General features: G+C 55.9%; 1 protein-coding gene across 6 annotated transcripts in view; it reads right to left on the bottom strand.

Moving 5' to 3' along the window:
* The window catches only part of SCUBE3 (signal peptide, CUB domain and EGF like domain containing 3), a 30616-nt gene extending 14818 nt beyond the window's left edge, over window positions 1–15798 (bottom strand). For 2 of the 6 annotated variants that reach the window (XM_064732793.1, XM_064732791.1), the window contains exons 1-6: window positions 15445–15798; window positions 7519–7641; window positions 6444–6569; window positions 3429–3563; window positions 2363–2485; window positions 1242–1358 (exon numbers count right to left, since the gene is read on the bottom strand). In XM_064732793.1, the coding sequence (XP_064588863.1) occupies window positions 1242–1358; window positions 2363–2485; window positions 3429–3563; window positions 6444–6569; window positions 7519–7641; window positions 15445–15529 (709 nt within the window). In that variant the 5' untranslated portion in view covers window positions 15530–15798. Of the gene's footprint in view, window positions 1–1241; window positions 1359–2362; window positions 2489–3428; window positions 3564–3757; window positions 3927–6443; window positions 6570–7518; window positions 7642–15444 lie in introns of those variants that run through there. The other 4 variants (XM_064732792.1, XM_064732790.1, XM_064732794.1 and 1 more) reach the window with 3 other exon arrangements.
* Between the last annotated feature and the right edge of the window lie 2284 nt (window positions 15799–18082).

Raw genomic sequence — 18082 nt, forward strand, 5'->3', positions numbered from 1 at the left:
TCACACCTGTTGTACCCAGGGTCTGAGTGCAGAGACCACCTCCCAGCAAACAGACTGCTCTGAGGCATCCCCCAAACCACGAGATGCTTTGGAGAGCTGCTCTCCCACCCCCACAGCCAGCAGGTCCAGGGGCACCCTTGGTCCCAGACCTGCCCGAGTCAGACGCCGCACACAGAGCCCCTCATCCAGGGGGAACCCCCCAGCTGGCACCCCCAGGGTCCTGAGCTCCCCACCCAGGCACAGCAACAACCCCTGGGAGGCTCCTCAGCGTGGGGACAGGACGCAGTGGCTGTGGGGACAAACCGAGGACGGCGGGGACCAGGGGCTGTGAGCGCTGCCAGCAGCCAGGAGGGGTTGGGATCCACCCTGGGGGACAGCGGTGACATTAAAGCAGCAGCGAGCTGATGGGGAGAGGGCTTTGCTGGGGGCTCAGCCCCAAACACCCCTGGAGCTGGCAGGGAGAGCCAGGGGCTCAGGGGGGATCCTGTGCCCCGAGGACGGAGCTGTCTGCGGAAAGCACGAAGGGTTTTCTGTTCGGGCACAGCAGGGACACGGGGAGCCAAAACCTCTCTTGCTTCCAGTTCCTTTTTCTTTTTCATTTTGCAGTAAGAACTCAAATGTCTCAAGCAATTGTGGACTTAATCACTCCCCAAATATAACATTTTTTAAATCAAAGCAGCTGTTAAACAGCACAAGCATATGAAACCAGTAAAACTTCTATCTCTGCTTGATGTTTTACAATTTGAAAACACACACAGGAAAAGGACAATTCTGGGGGTGGTTGAGTTGTCAGGTTGTTGGGGTTTTGGTTTTGTATTTTTTTTTTTTTTGCAAGACAATTGTTCCTGAGCCAAGGCCCCACAACACCAAGTTGGAACAGATTGCTGTGGGCAAACCTGCCCCCTCCACATCCCTGCTCAAAAGCTGCCAGTGACAGCGACAGCAACAATTCCCAGCACAAGGACACCCTCACTGCTCTCTCTTCAGCAGCACAGAAGCACAGCAATGTGCCCCCAGGTGTCCCCTCAAGCACCACCAAGATCATATTTGTTCCCTGTGGCTGTGCAGACACATCCCAGGTGCTGCAGCATCCCTCACACACAGCTGAGCATCCCCGGTCTCAGCAAAAGGAAAATGCCCAAGGCTTGGGAAAACCTTCACCAGGCCAAGGACAAATCCCCCAGGGAGGAAGAGGAGCCACCCCACAGCCCAACCCCTGTGTGGGTGATGCCCTGACCTACCGATGCACGTCACCCCGTCCGAGTGCAGCAGGAATTTGACGTGGCAGCCGCACTTGGGGCCCTGGTCGGTGTCGTCGCAGGTGTGCTGGCAGCCCCCGTTGCCGTAGTTGCAGGTCACTGTGGGAGCAAAGCACCAGTGTCACCATGGCCCCAGATCCTCCTCCTTGTCACCACAGCCCCAGCTCCTCTTCCCTGTCCTTCCCTGTCTCCATGGCCCCAGATCCTCTTGCCTGCCTACCATCCACATGTAGCACATAAAGCTGGCTTGGAAACACCTCATCCATACCCTCAGAGACTCCCCTCCCTCCTTCCCTTCCTTCCTCCCTCCTTCCCTCACAGATAATTCCTACAGCCCTTCACTTTCCCTGTGGGATCTTAGCACATCCAAGCTGTTTTGTGGTTTCTTATATCTTCCCTCTGCATACCTGCTAAATGCCACCAGTGCAGTCCAAGCAAAGGGGACTGGTGGTCTGGTGGACCCTGAATCCAGTGCTGCAGGGGAGGGATGGAACTTTCCTGAGCTTCGGAATGACACAGGAGCTTTTGGGAATCCCTGCCAGCCCTCCCCAGGGGGCAAGGTGTGCTGTTCATTTCGTTTAGGATTAAGCCTTCATTTCATCAGTGATTTTACACATTTGCTGCACGCAGCAAATGAGAAACAAAATAAAAATAATTGCATAAACACACACATATCTATTTAATAACCCTGGCACTGCCAGTGGGATGCTGGCAGGAGATCAGACAGGCTGAGAGCACCACAAGCCCCAGGGAGAGGATTCCTGCGCTCCTCACATGCCAACTGCACTCTCCTTGTTCACCTCCCCTTTGGAAAGTGAAACACTGGGACAAGAACAGGGGATGCTGAGCCTCTGGGACCCCCCTGAACTGCCCTTTCAGCCTGGTCATGTAAGGACACAACATCCCAGAGAAAAGGGGGCTGCCAGAAGCTTTGTCTGTAAGGGCAGCAGAGGCAGAGCTGAGCGTGCTGAGCTTCAGGCTCAATGAACCAACAGCTACCAGGGGTCAGGGCTTTGCTGCAGGGGCAGGAGATGTGTGTGCCATGGGCACAGGGTTGGGGGGTCCCTGGGAGGGTGAACCCCCAGCCCTGGGGTGCTCCTTACGTTTGCAGTCCCGCTGGTTCTTGGTGAGCTCGAAGCCGGGGCGGCACTCGCAGGCGATGCCCCCTTTGGGGGTCTCCCGGCAGATGTGGGCACAGCCATGGTTCTTGTTCATGCAGTTCATGCCTTCTAAAAGAGAAAAGGAGGCAGAGAAATGCTCCAAAAGCTGCTGGCACTGGTCAGCAGTGGCAGAGGGACATCTGAGGTGGGATGGGACGGGGAGTTGATGGCAATGAGGGGAAAACTTGTGGGGACAGGATAACCCTGGCCAGCTCCTGGCACAGAGCTGCTTGGGAAGGTGGACAAAACCACCTGGAAGCCTTCAGCCTTTGATTGCCTCCCACCTTGGGTGAGACCCTGCTCCCACATCTCTCAGTGGCTTTAAACCCCACTGAGCTCCAGACCCAGCACCTGCACCCCTGTCCCCAGCAGGGCCCACCAGAGTGGCACCAGTAGGAAGGAGCAGCCAGCTCATCCTGGCACACACAAGGGATGGGGACACAGGAATGCCACTGCAGCTGCTCAGCTGTCCTGGGCAGGGTGGGATTCCTGGGGAGTGACCAACACAGCTGGGAAGGGGGAAGGAGGAAAGCAAAAACACTCAGCTGGCTTTGCCAAGCAGCAGAGATAAAAATCAGCAGAGACACAAAAATCTCTCATTTCCTCCTATTTTGGCTAAGAGGTTGCTCCAGATGGCAACAATTTAGAGTTGATACTGAGAGGAAGGGCTCGGTGCTGTGCAAGAACTGGCAGGGGAAGATGTGTCTCAAGGTGGTATGAGGATTTCCAGGTCCTTCTATTTATCAGCAAATTCCTCTGGGCATGGGATTAATGTCCCCAGCTCAGTATTGCTGTACCTGGACAAGGGACCTGTGAGGGTTTTGCTGCAGGACATTTACCACCTCTCCCAACATTCCTACCACAGATTCCCTTTCAAACCTGCCACACCAAGAGCCCAGCAGCAGCACCTAAACCCAGGCAGGAGTGGCCAGAGGTGACAGAGGACAGACCTGCCTGATCAAGGCAGGGACGGAGGGTGGCCCAGGGCGTGGAGGGGCTGAGCACTGACCTTCAGGGCGCTGGATGCAGGTGTGCTGGTTGTCACTGAGGAAGAAGCCCTCCCTGCAGAAGCACTCGTAGCTGCCCATCATGTTGACACAGGTCTGCTGGCAGCCGCCGTTGCCCTCCGAGCACTCGTCCAGGTCTGCAGAGGGAAGGGGGCAGGGGGTGAGCCCAGCTCCCTGGCACACCAAGGGCATGGGCACCGGGTGGCACAGCTCCCTGGCACACCGAGGGCATGGGCAGGCACAGATCTGCTGGGCAGCTCCTGCTTCCCCCCAGCTGGACAGGGCAGGGGATGAAGGCAAAGCACAGCAGGAGTGGCTGCAGGGATCTTACAGCTTCCCTGAGTGATGGCCTCATTTTACCAAAGGGAACACCCGACCACAGAGAAAGGGCTTTCCCTCATCCCAGAAATCCCAAAGCACCCAGGATGCTCCTCCAGAATGCTGGCTGCAGCCAGCCCCTGCTCCCAGCCCCTCAGAGCCTGCTGCCAGCTGGGGATGCCTGCACTTCATTAGGAGGAGCTGGGAAACCTTAGCCCAGAGCAGGGATAATTACTTGTAAGGAGACTCACATCCCCTGCTCTGCCCTCACACCTGGTTTGGTTTAACAAGCCGAGGCTGCAAGCGCTGGGACGTGGCCCCGTGGCAGCAGCAATGCCCTCGCCCCGGGCTGCTCCTGCAAAACCTGCATTTAATGAACAGTAACTGCCCATTGCTCTCTCCAGAGGCTTTCTGGGGACAGTGGCGCAAGCTGAGCTCACCAGTGCCCTGAGGCGCCAGAACAACCGGGATGCCAGGCTTGGCAAAGATAAATCTGTGCCATGGCCGCCCCTTGCCCCCTCTGCGCGGGGCTGGGTGATGGTGTTGGGCTGGGAGCGAGGGGCCCCGTGCCAAAGAAAACCTCCTGTGAACCCGAGCGTGGCACAGCCAGGGCTGAGGGGAAAACTGAGCCCACCGGAACCATGGCTGAGCCATGGCACGCACCGGGGGCTGCCAGCAAAGCCCCCTCCCCAAACAGCACAGCACACCCAAACCCTTTGCTTCTGGGCTAAACAGATGGACCGATGGATACCTGAGCAGTGTGGGTGCCTCGCACTGTGTCCCAGCCCCAGGCAAGCCCTGAGGGTTCGCTCAGAATTGCCAAAGCAGGGCTGCAGCTCTAGCTGGAAGTGACCAGGCAGCAGAGCCCAGGAGCACCCCACAAAGTCGCTGTCTTGGAAAGGAGGGGTTGAAAACACCCCCTGACCCACAGGGCAGCGAGGGCTGACACCTGGGCTGCAGCAAGGCATGCAGGGACATCCTCTGCATGGCAGGGAGCTCATGGCTTCCCCCAGTGCTCATCCCAGGCAAGTTATGTCCTGCAGATGCCAATAACCCTCCTGAAATCCCCCTGCTTAGAACAAGGGCTTAATGTCTTGCAACTTCTCCTTCCAGCTCTGCTCAAAAATGAGGAGGCAGCCGTTCAAACCCGATGGCTGAAATGAGACTCCACTTCCCTAATACCTGTTTTATTAAAGGCAACAGAGATGGGCAGAAGCCAGCAGGGCCTGTGTCAGGACGGGGGCTTGAATTCCTGTCCTGGTTCAAAAGGTCGCCCAGGATGGGCAATGGAGGGGCCTGTGGACTCTGGCAGGCACATACCCTGACCCCTCTCCAGCTCAGCTCCTGCCCATGGCACAGGCAAAGCCTGGGCACAACACGCTGCTTTGCTCTGCTTCTCTTTCTTTTGACTAAAAGGGGATGCAGGCAGGTTGGGCAAAGCTGGTCGGAGTCAGAGATGAGATGCTGGGATGAGCTAAGGAAGGGCTCAAGGTGGGAGCCAGCGTGCTGCCCCCAGATCCCCGCCTGGCCGGCTGCTCCCCAGCCACCTCCATCCCCTCCCACCCAACTCTGTAAACACATGACGTCCAGCTTTCCTTTCTTCTTCCCGGGCTCATCCTCCCCCGGGAGAGGAAGGCAGAGCCAGCCGCCCGCCCGCCCGCGCCTCCTCCCAGCTGTGTAAATCTCCCCCCTCCCCGAGGAGGCTGCAAAGATCCCGGTGATGGCGCTTAATGCAAAGCGTATGTGTCCATAATCCCTTCCCCCTCCTCCTCCTCCCAGTGATGAGCTCATTAATGACCCCTCTGCAGACACTAATTGGAAAACAGCACGAGCAGCAGGCAGCGGGGAGGCGGTGCCCGGAGCCCCGGAGCTCGCACCGCGGATGCCGCGGGAGGAAGCGGGGCCGGGCGCGGGCAGCTCGATGGGCCCCGGGGCTCTGACGGGAGCTTTGGCCCGGCCGCGGCCGGATGGAGCTCGGGGCGGTGGGAAGTGGCGGGGAGGATGCGCGGCCGCTCCGTAGGCAGATGCCGGGTTTGTCTTGGCCCGGGGATTATTTACCCAGTCCCTCCGCTGGTTCCCATCCCCACCGTATTTGCTATTAACTCATCTATTTTGGCAGGTGCAGGGCTGACCCCGAGCACGAGCGGAGCGAGCGGCAGGGCCCGGGTGAGCTGGTGCTGCCCTCGGCAGCGGCACAGAGCTGCTGGCCTGGCTGCTGGCTGCAGCAGGGTGAGGCTGTGGGGAGCCTGCGCCTCACCCCAGCAACTCCAAACACAGCTCTCCCAGATGGACCCACAGAGTGAGTTTTTCTCCCAGCATGGATGCCAAGGGAGGATGCTCAGCCCGATGTATTGGGGAGCAATCCTGTCCCCAGCACAGGACATGCCTGTGTGCCCTGGGAGTGCCACCACGGTTCCACGGCTCTACAGCACTCTCTGCCTCTGCCCAACCCTCCCAGATGGACCCACAGAGTGAGTTTTCCTGCCAGCATGGAGCATCCTCCCCTGGCATCACCGTGATGTAACCGGGAGCAATCCTACCGCCAGCACAGGTGTGCCCTGGGAGTGCCACCACTTTCCATGGCTCTACAGCACATCTGGGGGTGCTGAGTGCTGGGAAGTGCCCAGCAAGGAAAGCCGGCAGGTCAGCCCCAAGGTGCTGGAGCAGCTGAGGAGCTGCAGGGCACCGCCATCCCTCACCCAGGCAGTTGTGGCCGTCGTGTGCCAGGCGGAAGCCGTCGTAGCAGGTGCAGCGGTAGTTGCCGGGGATGTTGACGCACTCGTGCACGCAGCCAGCGTTGTCCTCCCGCTCACACTCGTCAACATCTGCAGGGGAGAAGGGTGGGAGAGCTGCAGGGCTGCCCCGAGTGCTGCCCACCATGGGTGCTGCTCCCCTTCTCCAGCATCTTTGCCACCCAGCTGGTAATGTGCCCCGGGGTGTTCTGCTGTCTCTGCCTATTCCAGCAGGTCCTCAGCTCCATTATCACCTGCAGCATCCCTCCAGAGCCTACAGTCATCCCCATTCTCCCCAGCGTGGATGCTGGAGCCCAGCTAGCCCAGTGTCCCACAGCTTTAGCCTGGTGCAGAGTGCTGGGAACCTCCTGGGATTTCCCAGGGTGCTGCCAGAGCAGCCCCGTCTCCATGGCAAAGCCCTGCAGTGCCTGGAGCGCTTTAATCCCTCTGCTATTTGTACTCGGCCCATCCTGACCCTGAACCTGCTCCCAGCTGGGAATTTTCCCCTGCCCCAATCCTGCTTTCCTGCTGCTGCTGCCCCAAGGACCCCATTTTCTTTCCATTCCCTACTCAGTTGTTTTTATATATAGATATATGTCTATACCTATATCAACATCTAGATTTACACCTATATCTACATCTAAATTGATTTCTACACCATCTATATCTCTGTTTCTATGTCTTATTTTTAAGTTTGTGTTTTAGCTGCTAACACAGTTCTGCAGCCTCAGGGTCAGAAATCCTGCAGGAAAATAAGCCCAGCTTTGTTTAAAACAAGCTCCACGTGACCTTTCATGGGCAGCCCCAACCATATCAGGACAATGGCTGCCACCATCACCAGCAAGGACACTCAGAGTCCTCTCTGTCCCCATGCACTGTCAACAGGACAGGAGTTTGGGGCAGAAAAAGGGAATAAAAGGTTTGAAATGGGCCAGGGTGAACAAGTGGCTTTTTTGCATGGGTTGATGAGCCACTGGTGGCCTCTGACGTGCTGGGGCTGTCACTCAGCAGGACTCTGGCCCTGCCAGTGCTGTGTCCCTACCTTTGCAGTGCTTCCCATCCCCGGTGTAGCCGGACTTGCAGATGCACTTGTAGGACTTGGGGGTGTTCTGGCAGATGGCATCGATGTGGCAGCTGTCAGTGCCCTCCACGCACTCGTCAACATCTGCAAGAGAACACGTGAGGGAGCAAAGGGGAGAGCCCAGGACCTCCACCCATGTCCCCACAGGAGCCACCACCCCAGGTGATGGATCCCAGCAGCCTCTGGCTCCCCAAGCAGCCCTGAGGATGGGCTCTGGACATGGTGAATCACTGGGTCCCCTCCCAAACAGCACAACCTGTGTCTCCTCTCGGACACGTCACCCTGAGACTCCCTGGCCCTTTCATGTGCCTGATGATAGGAAATGCTGCTCCAGCACTCCCAGTCCAGGCTGGAGCCAGCCCAGGCAGAGGTAAAAGTCTCTGTCTCCAATTAGCTGTTTCCTGAGCCGACCAGGCACCCAAATAATCGTCATCACTTTCTATTCTTAGGCGCCAAGGAATGTGCACGAATTAGCAGGGACCACACTAAATAAACCTGGGAGCCAGGAGTGAGAAGCAGGAGGGAGAACTGGGAAAAACATCACGGCTTCCGTGGGGACATGGACAAAATTTGCATTGTCCCCATCCCCCTTTGCCCCTCAACCCCCCTTTCTGGGATGCAGTGCTGTGGTACCCAGGACATCACATCCAGAGCTCCACGTGCTGGCAATGGCCTCAGGCAGCAATGCCCAAGGGTTTGCTGTGACCGGAGGCCGTGGGAGGGGAGGTTTTAATGGTGTTTGGGAAATGGAGAAGCCTCAAGCACAAGGAGTGGAGTTTTGTGAGCAAAAGGCTGTTGAGCTGGCTCTCAGTGCCCTGGCAGTCAGGGAGATGTGGTGCCCTGAAGCGGGCACATCCCCTGCCAATGCCTGCAGATCAGGTGCGGAGGGGCACGTGGGGCTGAGCATCACCCACAGCCCCGCAGGTATGGGCAGGGCTCCCAGAGCAGCCCAGGCTCCAGCTCCACGTGGGGAGCACCAGCTCTGCTCCTGCAAGGATTTGCCTCCACCTCTAGGAAGCTTCTCACTGGGGAAGGGGGACCTGAGAGTCCCTGACTCTGGGAGATGAGATGTGACTCTGGGGATGTGACTGACTCTGGGGATGTGACTGACTTCAGGGATGTGACTGACTCTGGAGATGAGATGTGACTGACTCTGGGGATGTGACTCACCCGGCCGGCCGGGAGGAGCGGAGCTTTGTCTCCGCATCGGGGAGGCGGCACGTGCCTGCGCATTGTATAAATATTTACAGCCCGCATTCATATTTGTTATTTGACATTAGCCATGGCCCGCGGCCACCACGGCCTCCCTTGGGCCATTAATCACCGGCTGGAGGCTGACCCACCACGGTGGGGACGATGCAGGGATTGCACAGGGACCAGAGCCCTGCTCCAGGCTGGCACCTACAGCAGCCATGGCACTGGGCATGGTGCCACCGTGCCAGCACCCAGCATCAACCCCTGCCTGTGCCAGGGCACCCAAGGGCCACTTGTCCCTTTGGGGGCTGTTCAGCATCCCAGTGACTTCGCCTCAGGCTCCTGCATCCCTCCCTGGGCTCCCAGAGGGGCGTTGGGAGGTTTGGCACTGGAGCAGGGCGATGTGGGCACGGGAACTCAGCAGCAGCAAAGCTGATGCTGACCCAAAGGTCTCCCGAGTCTGCAGATCCTGGTTCTGGCCCTGCATGGTTGGGAGCTCCCCTTCAGGTGTTCCCCCAAAGTTATAAATCCATTGTGATGCTTCGAGTCATGGTGCCAGGGTGAGTTGTCGGGTCTGGCACCCCGGGCACCCAGCCTGGCACACCCTGGGGCACTGGTCCAGCACCCAAACAGTTCAGACCATCCATCAAACCCCATCTCCTTTCCCTAAAAACACTCAGAACATGAAGCATCCACCAGGCATAAATCACATCATTGAAACTTTCCCAGCCTTTTGCCAGGAATCTCACTTTTGGGGGAATTTTATTTCCTATTTATTTTTCCTTCTGCACTCTCAAACTCAAGACCACGGACAACAGGCATGAGGCACTGAATGCACCTCTGGCCCTCTCCCACTCACACATGTAGAGCATCCTTTTTTTCCTATCTTTTTTCTTATTCTGTAACTTCAAAAGTTGTCTAACTTTGGAAAGATTACACAGTAGCAAAAGTACAAAAGAAAACATTATCAGTTTTCCACTGTAATTTTTCCAAAGCTAGAGTCATTCTGAAAGGTTACAGGATTCTAAAAAAAAAAAAAGAAAAAAAAGAAAAAGCCAAAAAAGTGTGTTTGTGGGAAGAGTGAATAAATACCCTCCTGGGCACTCCAGGAGCCATCCCGGGATTGGCAAAGATCCCAATTTTAGAAAGCTGAAATTTTGGCTGTTCAGTATCCTTCAGAAATGATGTAGTGAATTAAAGTAAAACCTCCTGAAAAACTCAGTTTTTAGCATTTTTGTCAGCACAAGCAGCATTTTCCTGTGAAAGGGAAGGTTTTCTCTCAGGCCAGCCCATTTTTCCTGCAGGAGAATTCTCTCCATCCAAAAAGCTGCCTGTGGCCTCACTGGTGCAGGTGCTCTGAGTTGCTGCCACCATGTGAGAGGGTTCATCTCCAAGACAAGTGAAGATTAAAAAGAAAAATAATTAAATAATAAATCCTTACTGATGCTCCTATTTGCTCTCAGCAGTTCCTCACCAGGGTGCGCCCTGCTTGTCCCCCTGCTCCAGAGCAGCTGCTCCATTCAAGGTCCCAAACCCAGGTGGGTTTTTTGGAGAGTTTGCCAAACCTGTACCTCTACACCCCCTCCATTTCTCCCTTCCACAAACAACCAAAATTTTGGCATGATTTTCACCCTAAACCGCCTGAAACGAGCCCAAAGCGGGCACTGCAGATGGACACACCATGCCCCAAACCCCCGGCACAGGGAATTCTGCACGCGGGCGGGAATTTGGTTGGGATGGAGATGCTGAGTGTGGCCGGGAATCACAGCCCCATCTCGCTGGGGCCGGGCAGGGCTCCTCGGAGGGCACAGCATCCCTGGCACTGCCCGCCCGGGCTGCGCCAAGGGCAGGAGGTTGCGGCGCTCGCCCCGCGCCTCGGGCCGTGTTTTTTATTCCGTTGTGGGTGGGATTTTCCAGCGCTGGCTGTTGGGCCCCGTTCCGCTCCAGCTGCAGCTTTATTCTCCATTTCAAAGGCAGCGCAGGCAGACGGTTTCAACGCCACTGCCATTTCGGGCGTGCCAAAAGCGGGGGGACCGCCACCTCCCCGGGACCCCCGAGGGCTCTGACCCAGGGGAGGCACGGCAGAGCCCCCTGTGCCCTGCACAGCTCGTACATTTTAGAGCCTGGATTGAGGCTCTTTCCTCACTTCCTTATTTTGTTTAAAAAAAATAATAATAATAAAAGATGGTTTTAGCCCTAGGCTAAAAAGTCCTAATAAATTTGAGGAGGGGGGTGAGACAGGACAGCAAAAATTGGCCTGAAAAATCCTAAACAAACAAACCCACCATCCTTTTCCCCCTCTCCTACAAGTGCTTCAGCTTTTTCTACAAATTAATTTTATTCTTTGTTTTTATATAGGCATATATATTAACAGCCTGTCTGTATGGGGATGTGTGTGTAGCTGTTGGCAGACATGCGGAGTTTCCACTCGGCCTTAATGCCAAATTAAAGCTTTATAACTTCAGTAGCTCCTTTTACCAGGGTATTAATAACCACCTCAGACACTGTGGTGCAGTTTATTAATCATTTGTTCGTCCAGGGAGCCTGCAGGGGTGACTCGTGCTGCACCACAGGCTCAGGGCATGGCCACGGGCAGTGGCAGCCCCTGGGAGGGGATTTGGGCCAGGAGAGGGGAGCAGGATGCTCTGCAGGGCAGCTTTCTGTAAACTGGCTAAAGAAGTGTCACCTGCGCTCAGAGATGCTGGCTCGGGTGCTGGGTGATGCCCTGCTGCCAGGACGGGGTGCCAGTGGGCACTGGGCAGGTAGCTGTGCTCAGGATGCTCAGAGGGGGTGTCTGCATCTCACCATGCAGTGGAGACCCCCAAACCAGCCCCGTGCCCTGCATATCCACCCAGCTTTCCCAAAAGCAGGTGGGACACAGGAGGTGCAGCCCCAGCACTCGGCCCTGTGCAATGATGGAGTACAGGAGGAGGAACCACAAGTCAGAGAGAGGACCTGGGGCCATTCCCAGCCTGGGACCCTCCTGTTCAATGCCCAGACCCTGCCCTATAACCCCCACCATGGGTTGTGCTTCCCCAAAGCTGTTAATGACGCAGAAAAGGGCTTTTTTATCCCCCTCACTTATGTTTCCCACTCCCTTGAGGGCAGAGTCCTGAGCTGTCCATCCTCTGCAGCAGCCCAGGTCATCCTGATGGATTCCCCACCATTCCCTGGGTAGGAAATGCTCCCTCCACTTCCATCCACCTCCTTGTGCCAGCCCTGGTCACTTCAGCCCAATTCCATCAAACCCCACAGAGGGTTTGGTGCCCCACACCAGCAGCCTGCTCATCTCCCCATGGAATTGTCACTGCTGTTGTTGTTCCTTTGGCTTATTGGACTGACCCGGCCTTGCCTTGAGAAATGTGTTTGTTTTTTGCTCCGGGAGCAACAATCTCAAGATCTCCAGCAGGGACACAGCTTCTCCAAAACACAGCCAGGCATCCTCCAGGGCTGCCAGACAGAGCAAACTTTATCTGCCATCCCGGGCTTCTCCTAAAGCCTCTCAGGGGACTTAGAATTTTGAAAGTGAAGGCTAAGGTCAATCATGCATATTATTTTCCTAAAGTACTCTGGTGTGGCTGTCTGCAAAGGAAAAAAAGAATCTATATAAAAATAAAAGATAAGAACCCCCAAACTCCTGAGCAGTTTGGAGAGAGCAATACATCGGCACTGGAAGACTCAAGGTGTCTGAATATTTATACTCCAGTTGGCAGTTACAAAAAAACTCTTCTTCCCTCCTTCCTACCCACCCCCTCCCCTTTTTTAATCTCAGTACAGGCATGTTAGACGTCCTCAGTCAAAGATCTCCTTTGAACTGTGCATGTGAAATGTTTACAGTTTTACATTTCATATTTCAGCGGGGTGGAGGGGACAGGCACAACAGTCACACACTGTGAATGCTGGAGAGGTAGGAAGGCAGAGGCCAAGGGGGAGGAGGTTTGCCTGCAATGGGAGGGGAACCAAACAGCATCTCCACGCTGCAACTGGAAAATTTTAAGACTCCTTGAAAAAAATACAGAAAAATAATCGGTGGCGGTGTGTAGGGTTTGCAGGTGCATCGCAGCGCAGCAGCCCCTCATGTGGGACAGGGCCCAGGAGGGCTGGAGTCAACCATCAACCACCCAGGGCCCAGTGGGCTGGGCTGAGGCTGCCATCCCAGCCAGGACCCTGAGCTGGGCTGCTGGAATGCCAACGGGGTGCTGGGATCCCCAGGGAGACGCTGCCTCTCCCTGCTGGCCCCACGGCGCAGCATCAACTGAGGGGATGTGCAATTTTAGCTGCAGGCAAAGTGGTAAATGCTGGGATGTGCTCCCAGAGATGAGGGAACTGGCACTGCCCGAGGAGGGCACAGAGCTGCCAGTCCCTGGGAGCATGTCCGTCTGTCCTGCCAGCATGCAGGGAGGGACGGAGGCGGGCAGGCAGCAGGTAAGGGCACTGCTCCACTGAGAGCAGGAGCTCAGGACAAACCCTCCTGTCTGGAAGGCTGAGATGGACTGACAGACAAGAGCCTGGGACTGGCAGTGACATTATCTCCCCGAAACCAGAGGAGTGCTGGGCACAGCAACACGTGGGCAGCCTGGCCTGTGGAGCACAGATGTGAGTGTGCGTCAGGAGCCTCCCTATGGTTATTTAGATTTATGTTGCCAGCTCTCCTCTTGAAAGCTTCCCTAGCCCTAAGCTGACTCCAGAGCCAGCCAGGTCCCCTGGCAGACACCCTGCAGGCCCAGCAGCCAGCTCCCTAAATCCTTCCTTCCCCACAGACTAAACTTTGTGGGGTAATTCAGTACAAGGAACGAGTCAGCGAGCCCAACCCATGACACAATGTTATCCCACCAAGAAAAGAGAGACGGGAGAGGAGCCCTTCCCAGCCCGTGACAGTCACCTGGCAAGGGTGGCTGTCCCTCAAAAGGACAAAGGTTTCGGGGTGATGTGTGCCCCATCCTTGGGGTGTCACCTGCCACGCACACCTGATGCTTTTGAGAAATATCCTGCTACCACATGTTCCAGACACACAGAGCGGCTTCAAAGAGCTCAGTGACAGTCAGAAAACGCAGGAGACAGCAGGATCTGAGGGAAGGCACACGTTGTACCTGCCATCAGTGATGCCCATGAGTTCAGCCTCACCCAAAAGGGACCACCAGCACCAGAGTCCTCGCAGCCCCACACACACCAACCTCAGCTCCCCCTGCCCAGCCCACGGAACCCCCAAACTGCAGCCCCAGGATCAATTCCCCAGCAGAGCCCCCCTGGAGGAGCCAGCACTGTCCCAGGCAATGAACCCAGCTCAGCACTGAGCTCACCTCTCTCCACCCCCACTCCACCCCTCTCCTTCCCTGAAGGGATCTGTCAAGTCTCTGCACGATGGAATTTCACTTTGCTATTTTAATGCAATTCTGGCTCGGGCTTAAATGGAACTGGAAACCAAAAGGCCTTAATAAATAAATATTATGATAAGAAATGAAAGCAATGCATACACTCAAGATAATTTGAGGGGGGATAAAAACCTAAGCATTCCTTTCTGTGCCTAAATCATAAAGCTTTATGTGAAGCTGGACGCCTTCTCACCAAACCTTTGCCCTGGAAAAATCTCTCCTGCTTGCCCAGGCTGCCCTCCGGAGAAGTCGCCCATTGTTTTAGAAACACTTTGAGCCAGATAAGACAATAGCCTTGAAATTCCTTCTAACTTTGTCGGTGACAGGGCTGGGGCGACCATGCGCGTGGCTGGAATCCTCCTACAAGAGATCTTTCATTATAGCCTGCGCTCCGAGATTTCATTCACACGCTGCTCAATCTCACCGTCCGCACAAACGCTGCAGCTGCCACAGCCACAGAAACCTCGCACGCCGTGCAAAGAAAAAGAGAAAAAAACCCGGCAGATTGTCCAGATAGTGGTGAATGAAGGAGAAAACCCCCTTTGAGGCAGCCAACGGGACCATGTATAGGGCTGTGTGTGCTCCGCGCGCTCCCGCGCGTCTATAGAAAAAATCCGAGCTAAATATAGAGGTGCTATAGAAAAGGGAAGGTATAGATAGACCATACATAAAGCTCCGTGTGTACGTCTGGGAAGGGGAGGCTCTGCCTCAGTACGGGAGCTGGGAAACAGAAAAGCCCGAAGTTGATAAGGATGGGACATACCTCTCCTTCCACGAGATAGGGAAAGAGCTCCCTTCATTTTCAGGCTTAGCTGTGCTCAGCTACCTGAACTTTCCTGCTGCCCAGCATCTGAGGTTCCCCCGTGCCCCATGTGCAGTCCCTGAGCACAGATGCAGCCTCCGGGCTCTGCCATCCCTGCCCTCCAGCCCAGCCCACCCTGCTGCCCCATCTCCCAGACACAAAACCAGCAGAGCCCCCCAAGCCTCTCCAAACAGCCACATTTCGCCTGTGATGGATGCAGACTTGTTCGCCCACCCTAATTTTCTGCCCCTGCACCCCCTGCCTTGAGATAAAGAGTCCAAACCCAAAGAACTAAAGTCTAAGGAACGCAACTCATTAAAGAGTTCACAAACCCAAGCCCAGTTCCAAGGCAGTAGGCGAGAATATCTGCAAGCGACATTTAAAATCCCCTCCACTGTTTGTTGTTGCTGCTGCTGCCTTCTCCAGGCTGCACTCAAACCCCAGCTCTAACGAGGAGATCCGGCTGCCCAATCCACACATCAAACAGCAAACCTTCGAGCAGGGAAGATTTTCTCTTACCTTGACTGGCTTTATTCGCCAGCGTGCTTCCAGAGTGGAGGAGAAAGAAAAGGATGGAAAATCCAGCAATCTGCAAAGCTCCCATGGCAATCCCAGTCTGCAGGGAGGAGCGGGGGCAAGAAGGGGGATTTCTAGTGCTTTAAAGGAAACAAGGGGCTGAGCATGCGAAGGGAAATCAAAGGGAGGAAGGGGCTCTCTCCTTGCCGTGTGTGAGACAGAGGGAGGGAAGGGAGCTGAACTGATGGAAAAAGCTGCTCTGGGTTCAGTTTGGGGCTCTTGGTGCTGCTGAAGAGGAGAGAGCGAGGGAGGGAGACCCAGGGCAGTTGGAGGAAAGTGGACTCTATCGCCCTCTCTCTGGCGGCTGCTCTGATCCCTTCTCCTCCTTTTTTTTTTTTCCCCTTAAATAATCCCAGCCAATTCCAGTTTTGCAAGAGCAGCAGCAGCAGCAGGAGCAGGAGCAGCAGTGCTGGAGGGGGGAAGCAGGCGCCTTGCCCTGGTGCTGGGGACCTGGGAAAGGGGAGTGGAAAGGAGAGCCCCATCCAAGCAACGCCCTTTTTCTCTCTCCCAGCCTTTCTTTCTTTCTTTCTATTTGGCTTTGGTTACTCCTTCACGGCTCCCCCCCTCGCACCCCCAAGGCTGGGCTTTGCCTGCAGGAATTTACAGTCTGCGCTGGAGGAGAAGGGCCAGTAGCCATGGAGACTGCTTCCCTGGGAGCAGGGAGGTCAGGCGGAGACCATGGGCGATCAATGCATCAATGCAAAGCCCCCCGCAACCCCCAGACCCAGCCCGCACCTCGCAGCCCCTCGGCCAGCCCAGGGCTTGGCGTGGTGGCAAGGGGAGGGGGGCCAGGGGGAGGCGTCTGCCGTGGGAAAAGGCAAGGGGTGGGAAAGAAAAGGACAAGGGGGAAAAAAAATTAGATATAATAAAAAACCCCGAGAGTTTGCAGATGGCACGACCCGGCTGGGCTTGGTGGCTTTTGGAGAGTCTCGGGGTGCTGGGCAGGGGGAAACAGGGCCAGAGAGCTGCTCTGCTGGCTGCCCTGAGAGGTGGGAGGAGGACTGGGAATAAGGGTGGAGGGGGAAGAAAAAGACCTTTCTGAAATGTTCAGGGATTTTTTGTTTGCTTGCAGGACATTCCACAGCCCGGCCCCCGGAGCAGGGGCACCCCAGGGAGGAGGGGGACCCTGCCCCATCCTGTGACCATCCTGGTGCTGGGAGCTGCTGGCACCATCTCCCTTCTGGGTGTTCCTGCTCCCTGAGCCAGGAGAGGCACTGCCAGCCAGGAAACTGCAGCGGGAGATGGAGGCTGGAGCCAGGAGCGGGATGGGGAGGAAGGTGTGCAGTGATTCCACCTGTCCAGGGACAGGGCTCTGACAGCCCCAGTGGTCATTGTGCCCATGGAGGCCCTCCCAGCCCACTGTGCTGCCCCTACACCCTCCCCGACCCCCTTTTGTCCCAATATCCCCTAAAGATACGACAAAGGCAGTGGGAAATGTCCAGCTAAGCCAAGCACCCACAGCACAGAGGAGGGACTGCAGCTGGACAGGAGGATGCTGAGGGTCCCTGGGTCTTTCTCTACAAAGTCACCCCCTCCCTGGGCTGCCCTCATGGCACAGGAGCCTTCCCTTGGGGACGGGGTTTGCAGGAGCACACCAGTGACCCGAACCCATCCCTGGCACAGCCAGGCTCCACGGCAGCTGGTGAGGGGCAGAGGTGCACGAATGATCCTTAAAGCTGTAAAAAAATGTTGTACATAAAAATATGAATGTGGAGGTGTTGTCCTTAAGATGTGCTGGGAGAGGACCATGCCCCACCAGTGGGTATGTGCCATCCCACTGGGCACTGCTGCTGGGGGAAGCCAGCTCCAGTCTGTGCCAGCAGCTCCTGGGTACAAGAGCTCCTCCCCTGAGGTGTGGAATGGGACAAGGCTCTGGGCATCTTCACATCCTGATCTGAAGGCATCACCAGTGGGGTGCCACCACCCTCCTGTGAGTATCACATCAGCAGCTGTGGCACTGCTTTTCTTTCTGGGCTGGAATTTGCTGCAGAAACACAAGTCCCTTATGGCAGAGACTCCTAAGAGCAGAGTTAAAATGGAAACTCTGCTCTGGGTTACGCTGGCAGATCTCTGTGCCCGGCCTCCGCACCTCGCACCCCGTCCTGTGATCCTTTATCATCATAACCAGAGGAAAACTAAACAGTCCTCCTTGTTTCCCCTCTAACCTATCTTCTAAATCTGGAGACCGATCTCACGGCACGAGGGACAAGACCTTCAGCAATGTTGATTTATAACTGAGCTTCTAAATTGCAGGTTTACGCATTAGTATAAACACCCATAAACCAGCCTTAAATACACAGGGCCGTGTGTAATTAAAACGCCAAAACACCGAGCAGCCACGTGAGAGCACGGGGGAAATGAACCAACTCCTCAAACTCCTCACTCGTGCCCAGACTGCCTCGCTGGGGACACAACTCTGGCCAAGCACTCCCAGTTAAACCAGTGCCTTGCTGGGAGGGGGGTCATGGCACAGGAGCCAAGGGGCTGACCCCCATGTCTCGCTCTTCCAACGGGTTTATGAAGCACCACAGCAAAGCGGTGGGGTTGGAGTGAACTGCTGATGTCCAGGAATTCCCAAAAA

Source organism: Zonotrichia leucophrys, chromosome 26 (genome assembly GCF_028769735.1).
Source record: "Zonotrichia leucophrys gambelii isolate GWCS_2022_RI chromosome 26, RI_Zleu_2.0, whole genome shotgun sequence".
NCBI lineage: Eukaryota > Metazoa > Chordata > Aves > Passeriformes > Passerellidae > Zonotrichia > Zonotrichia leucophrys.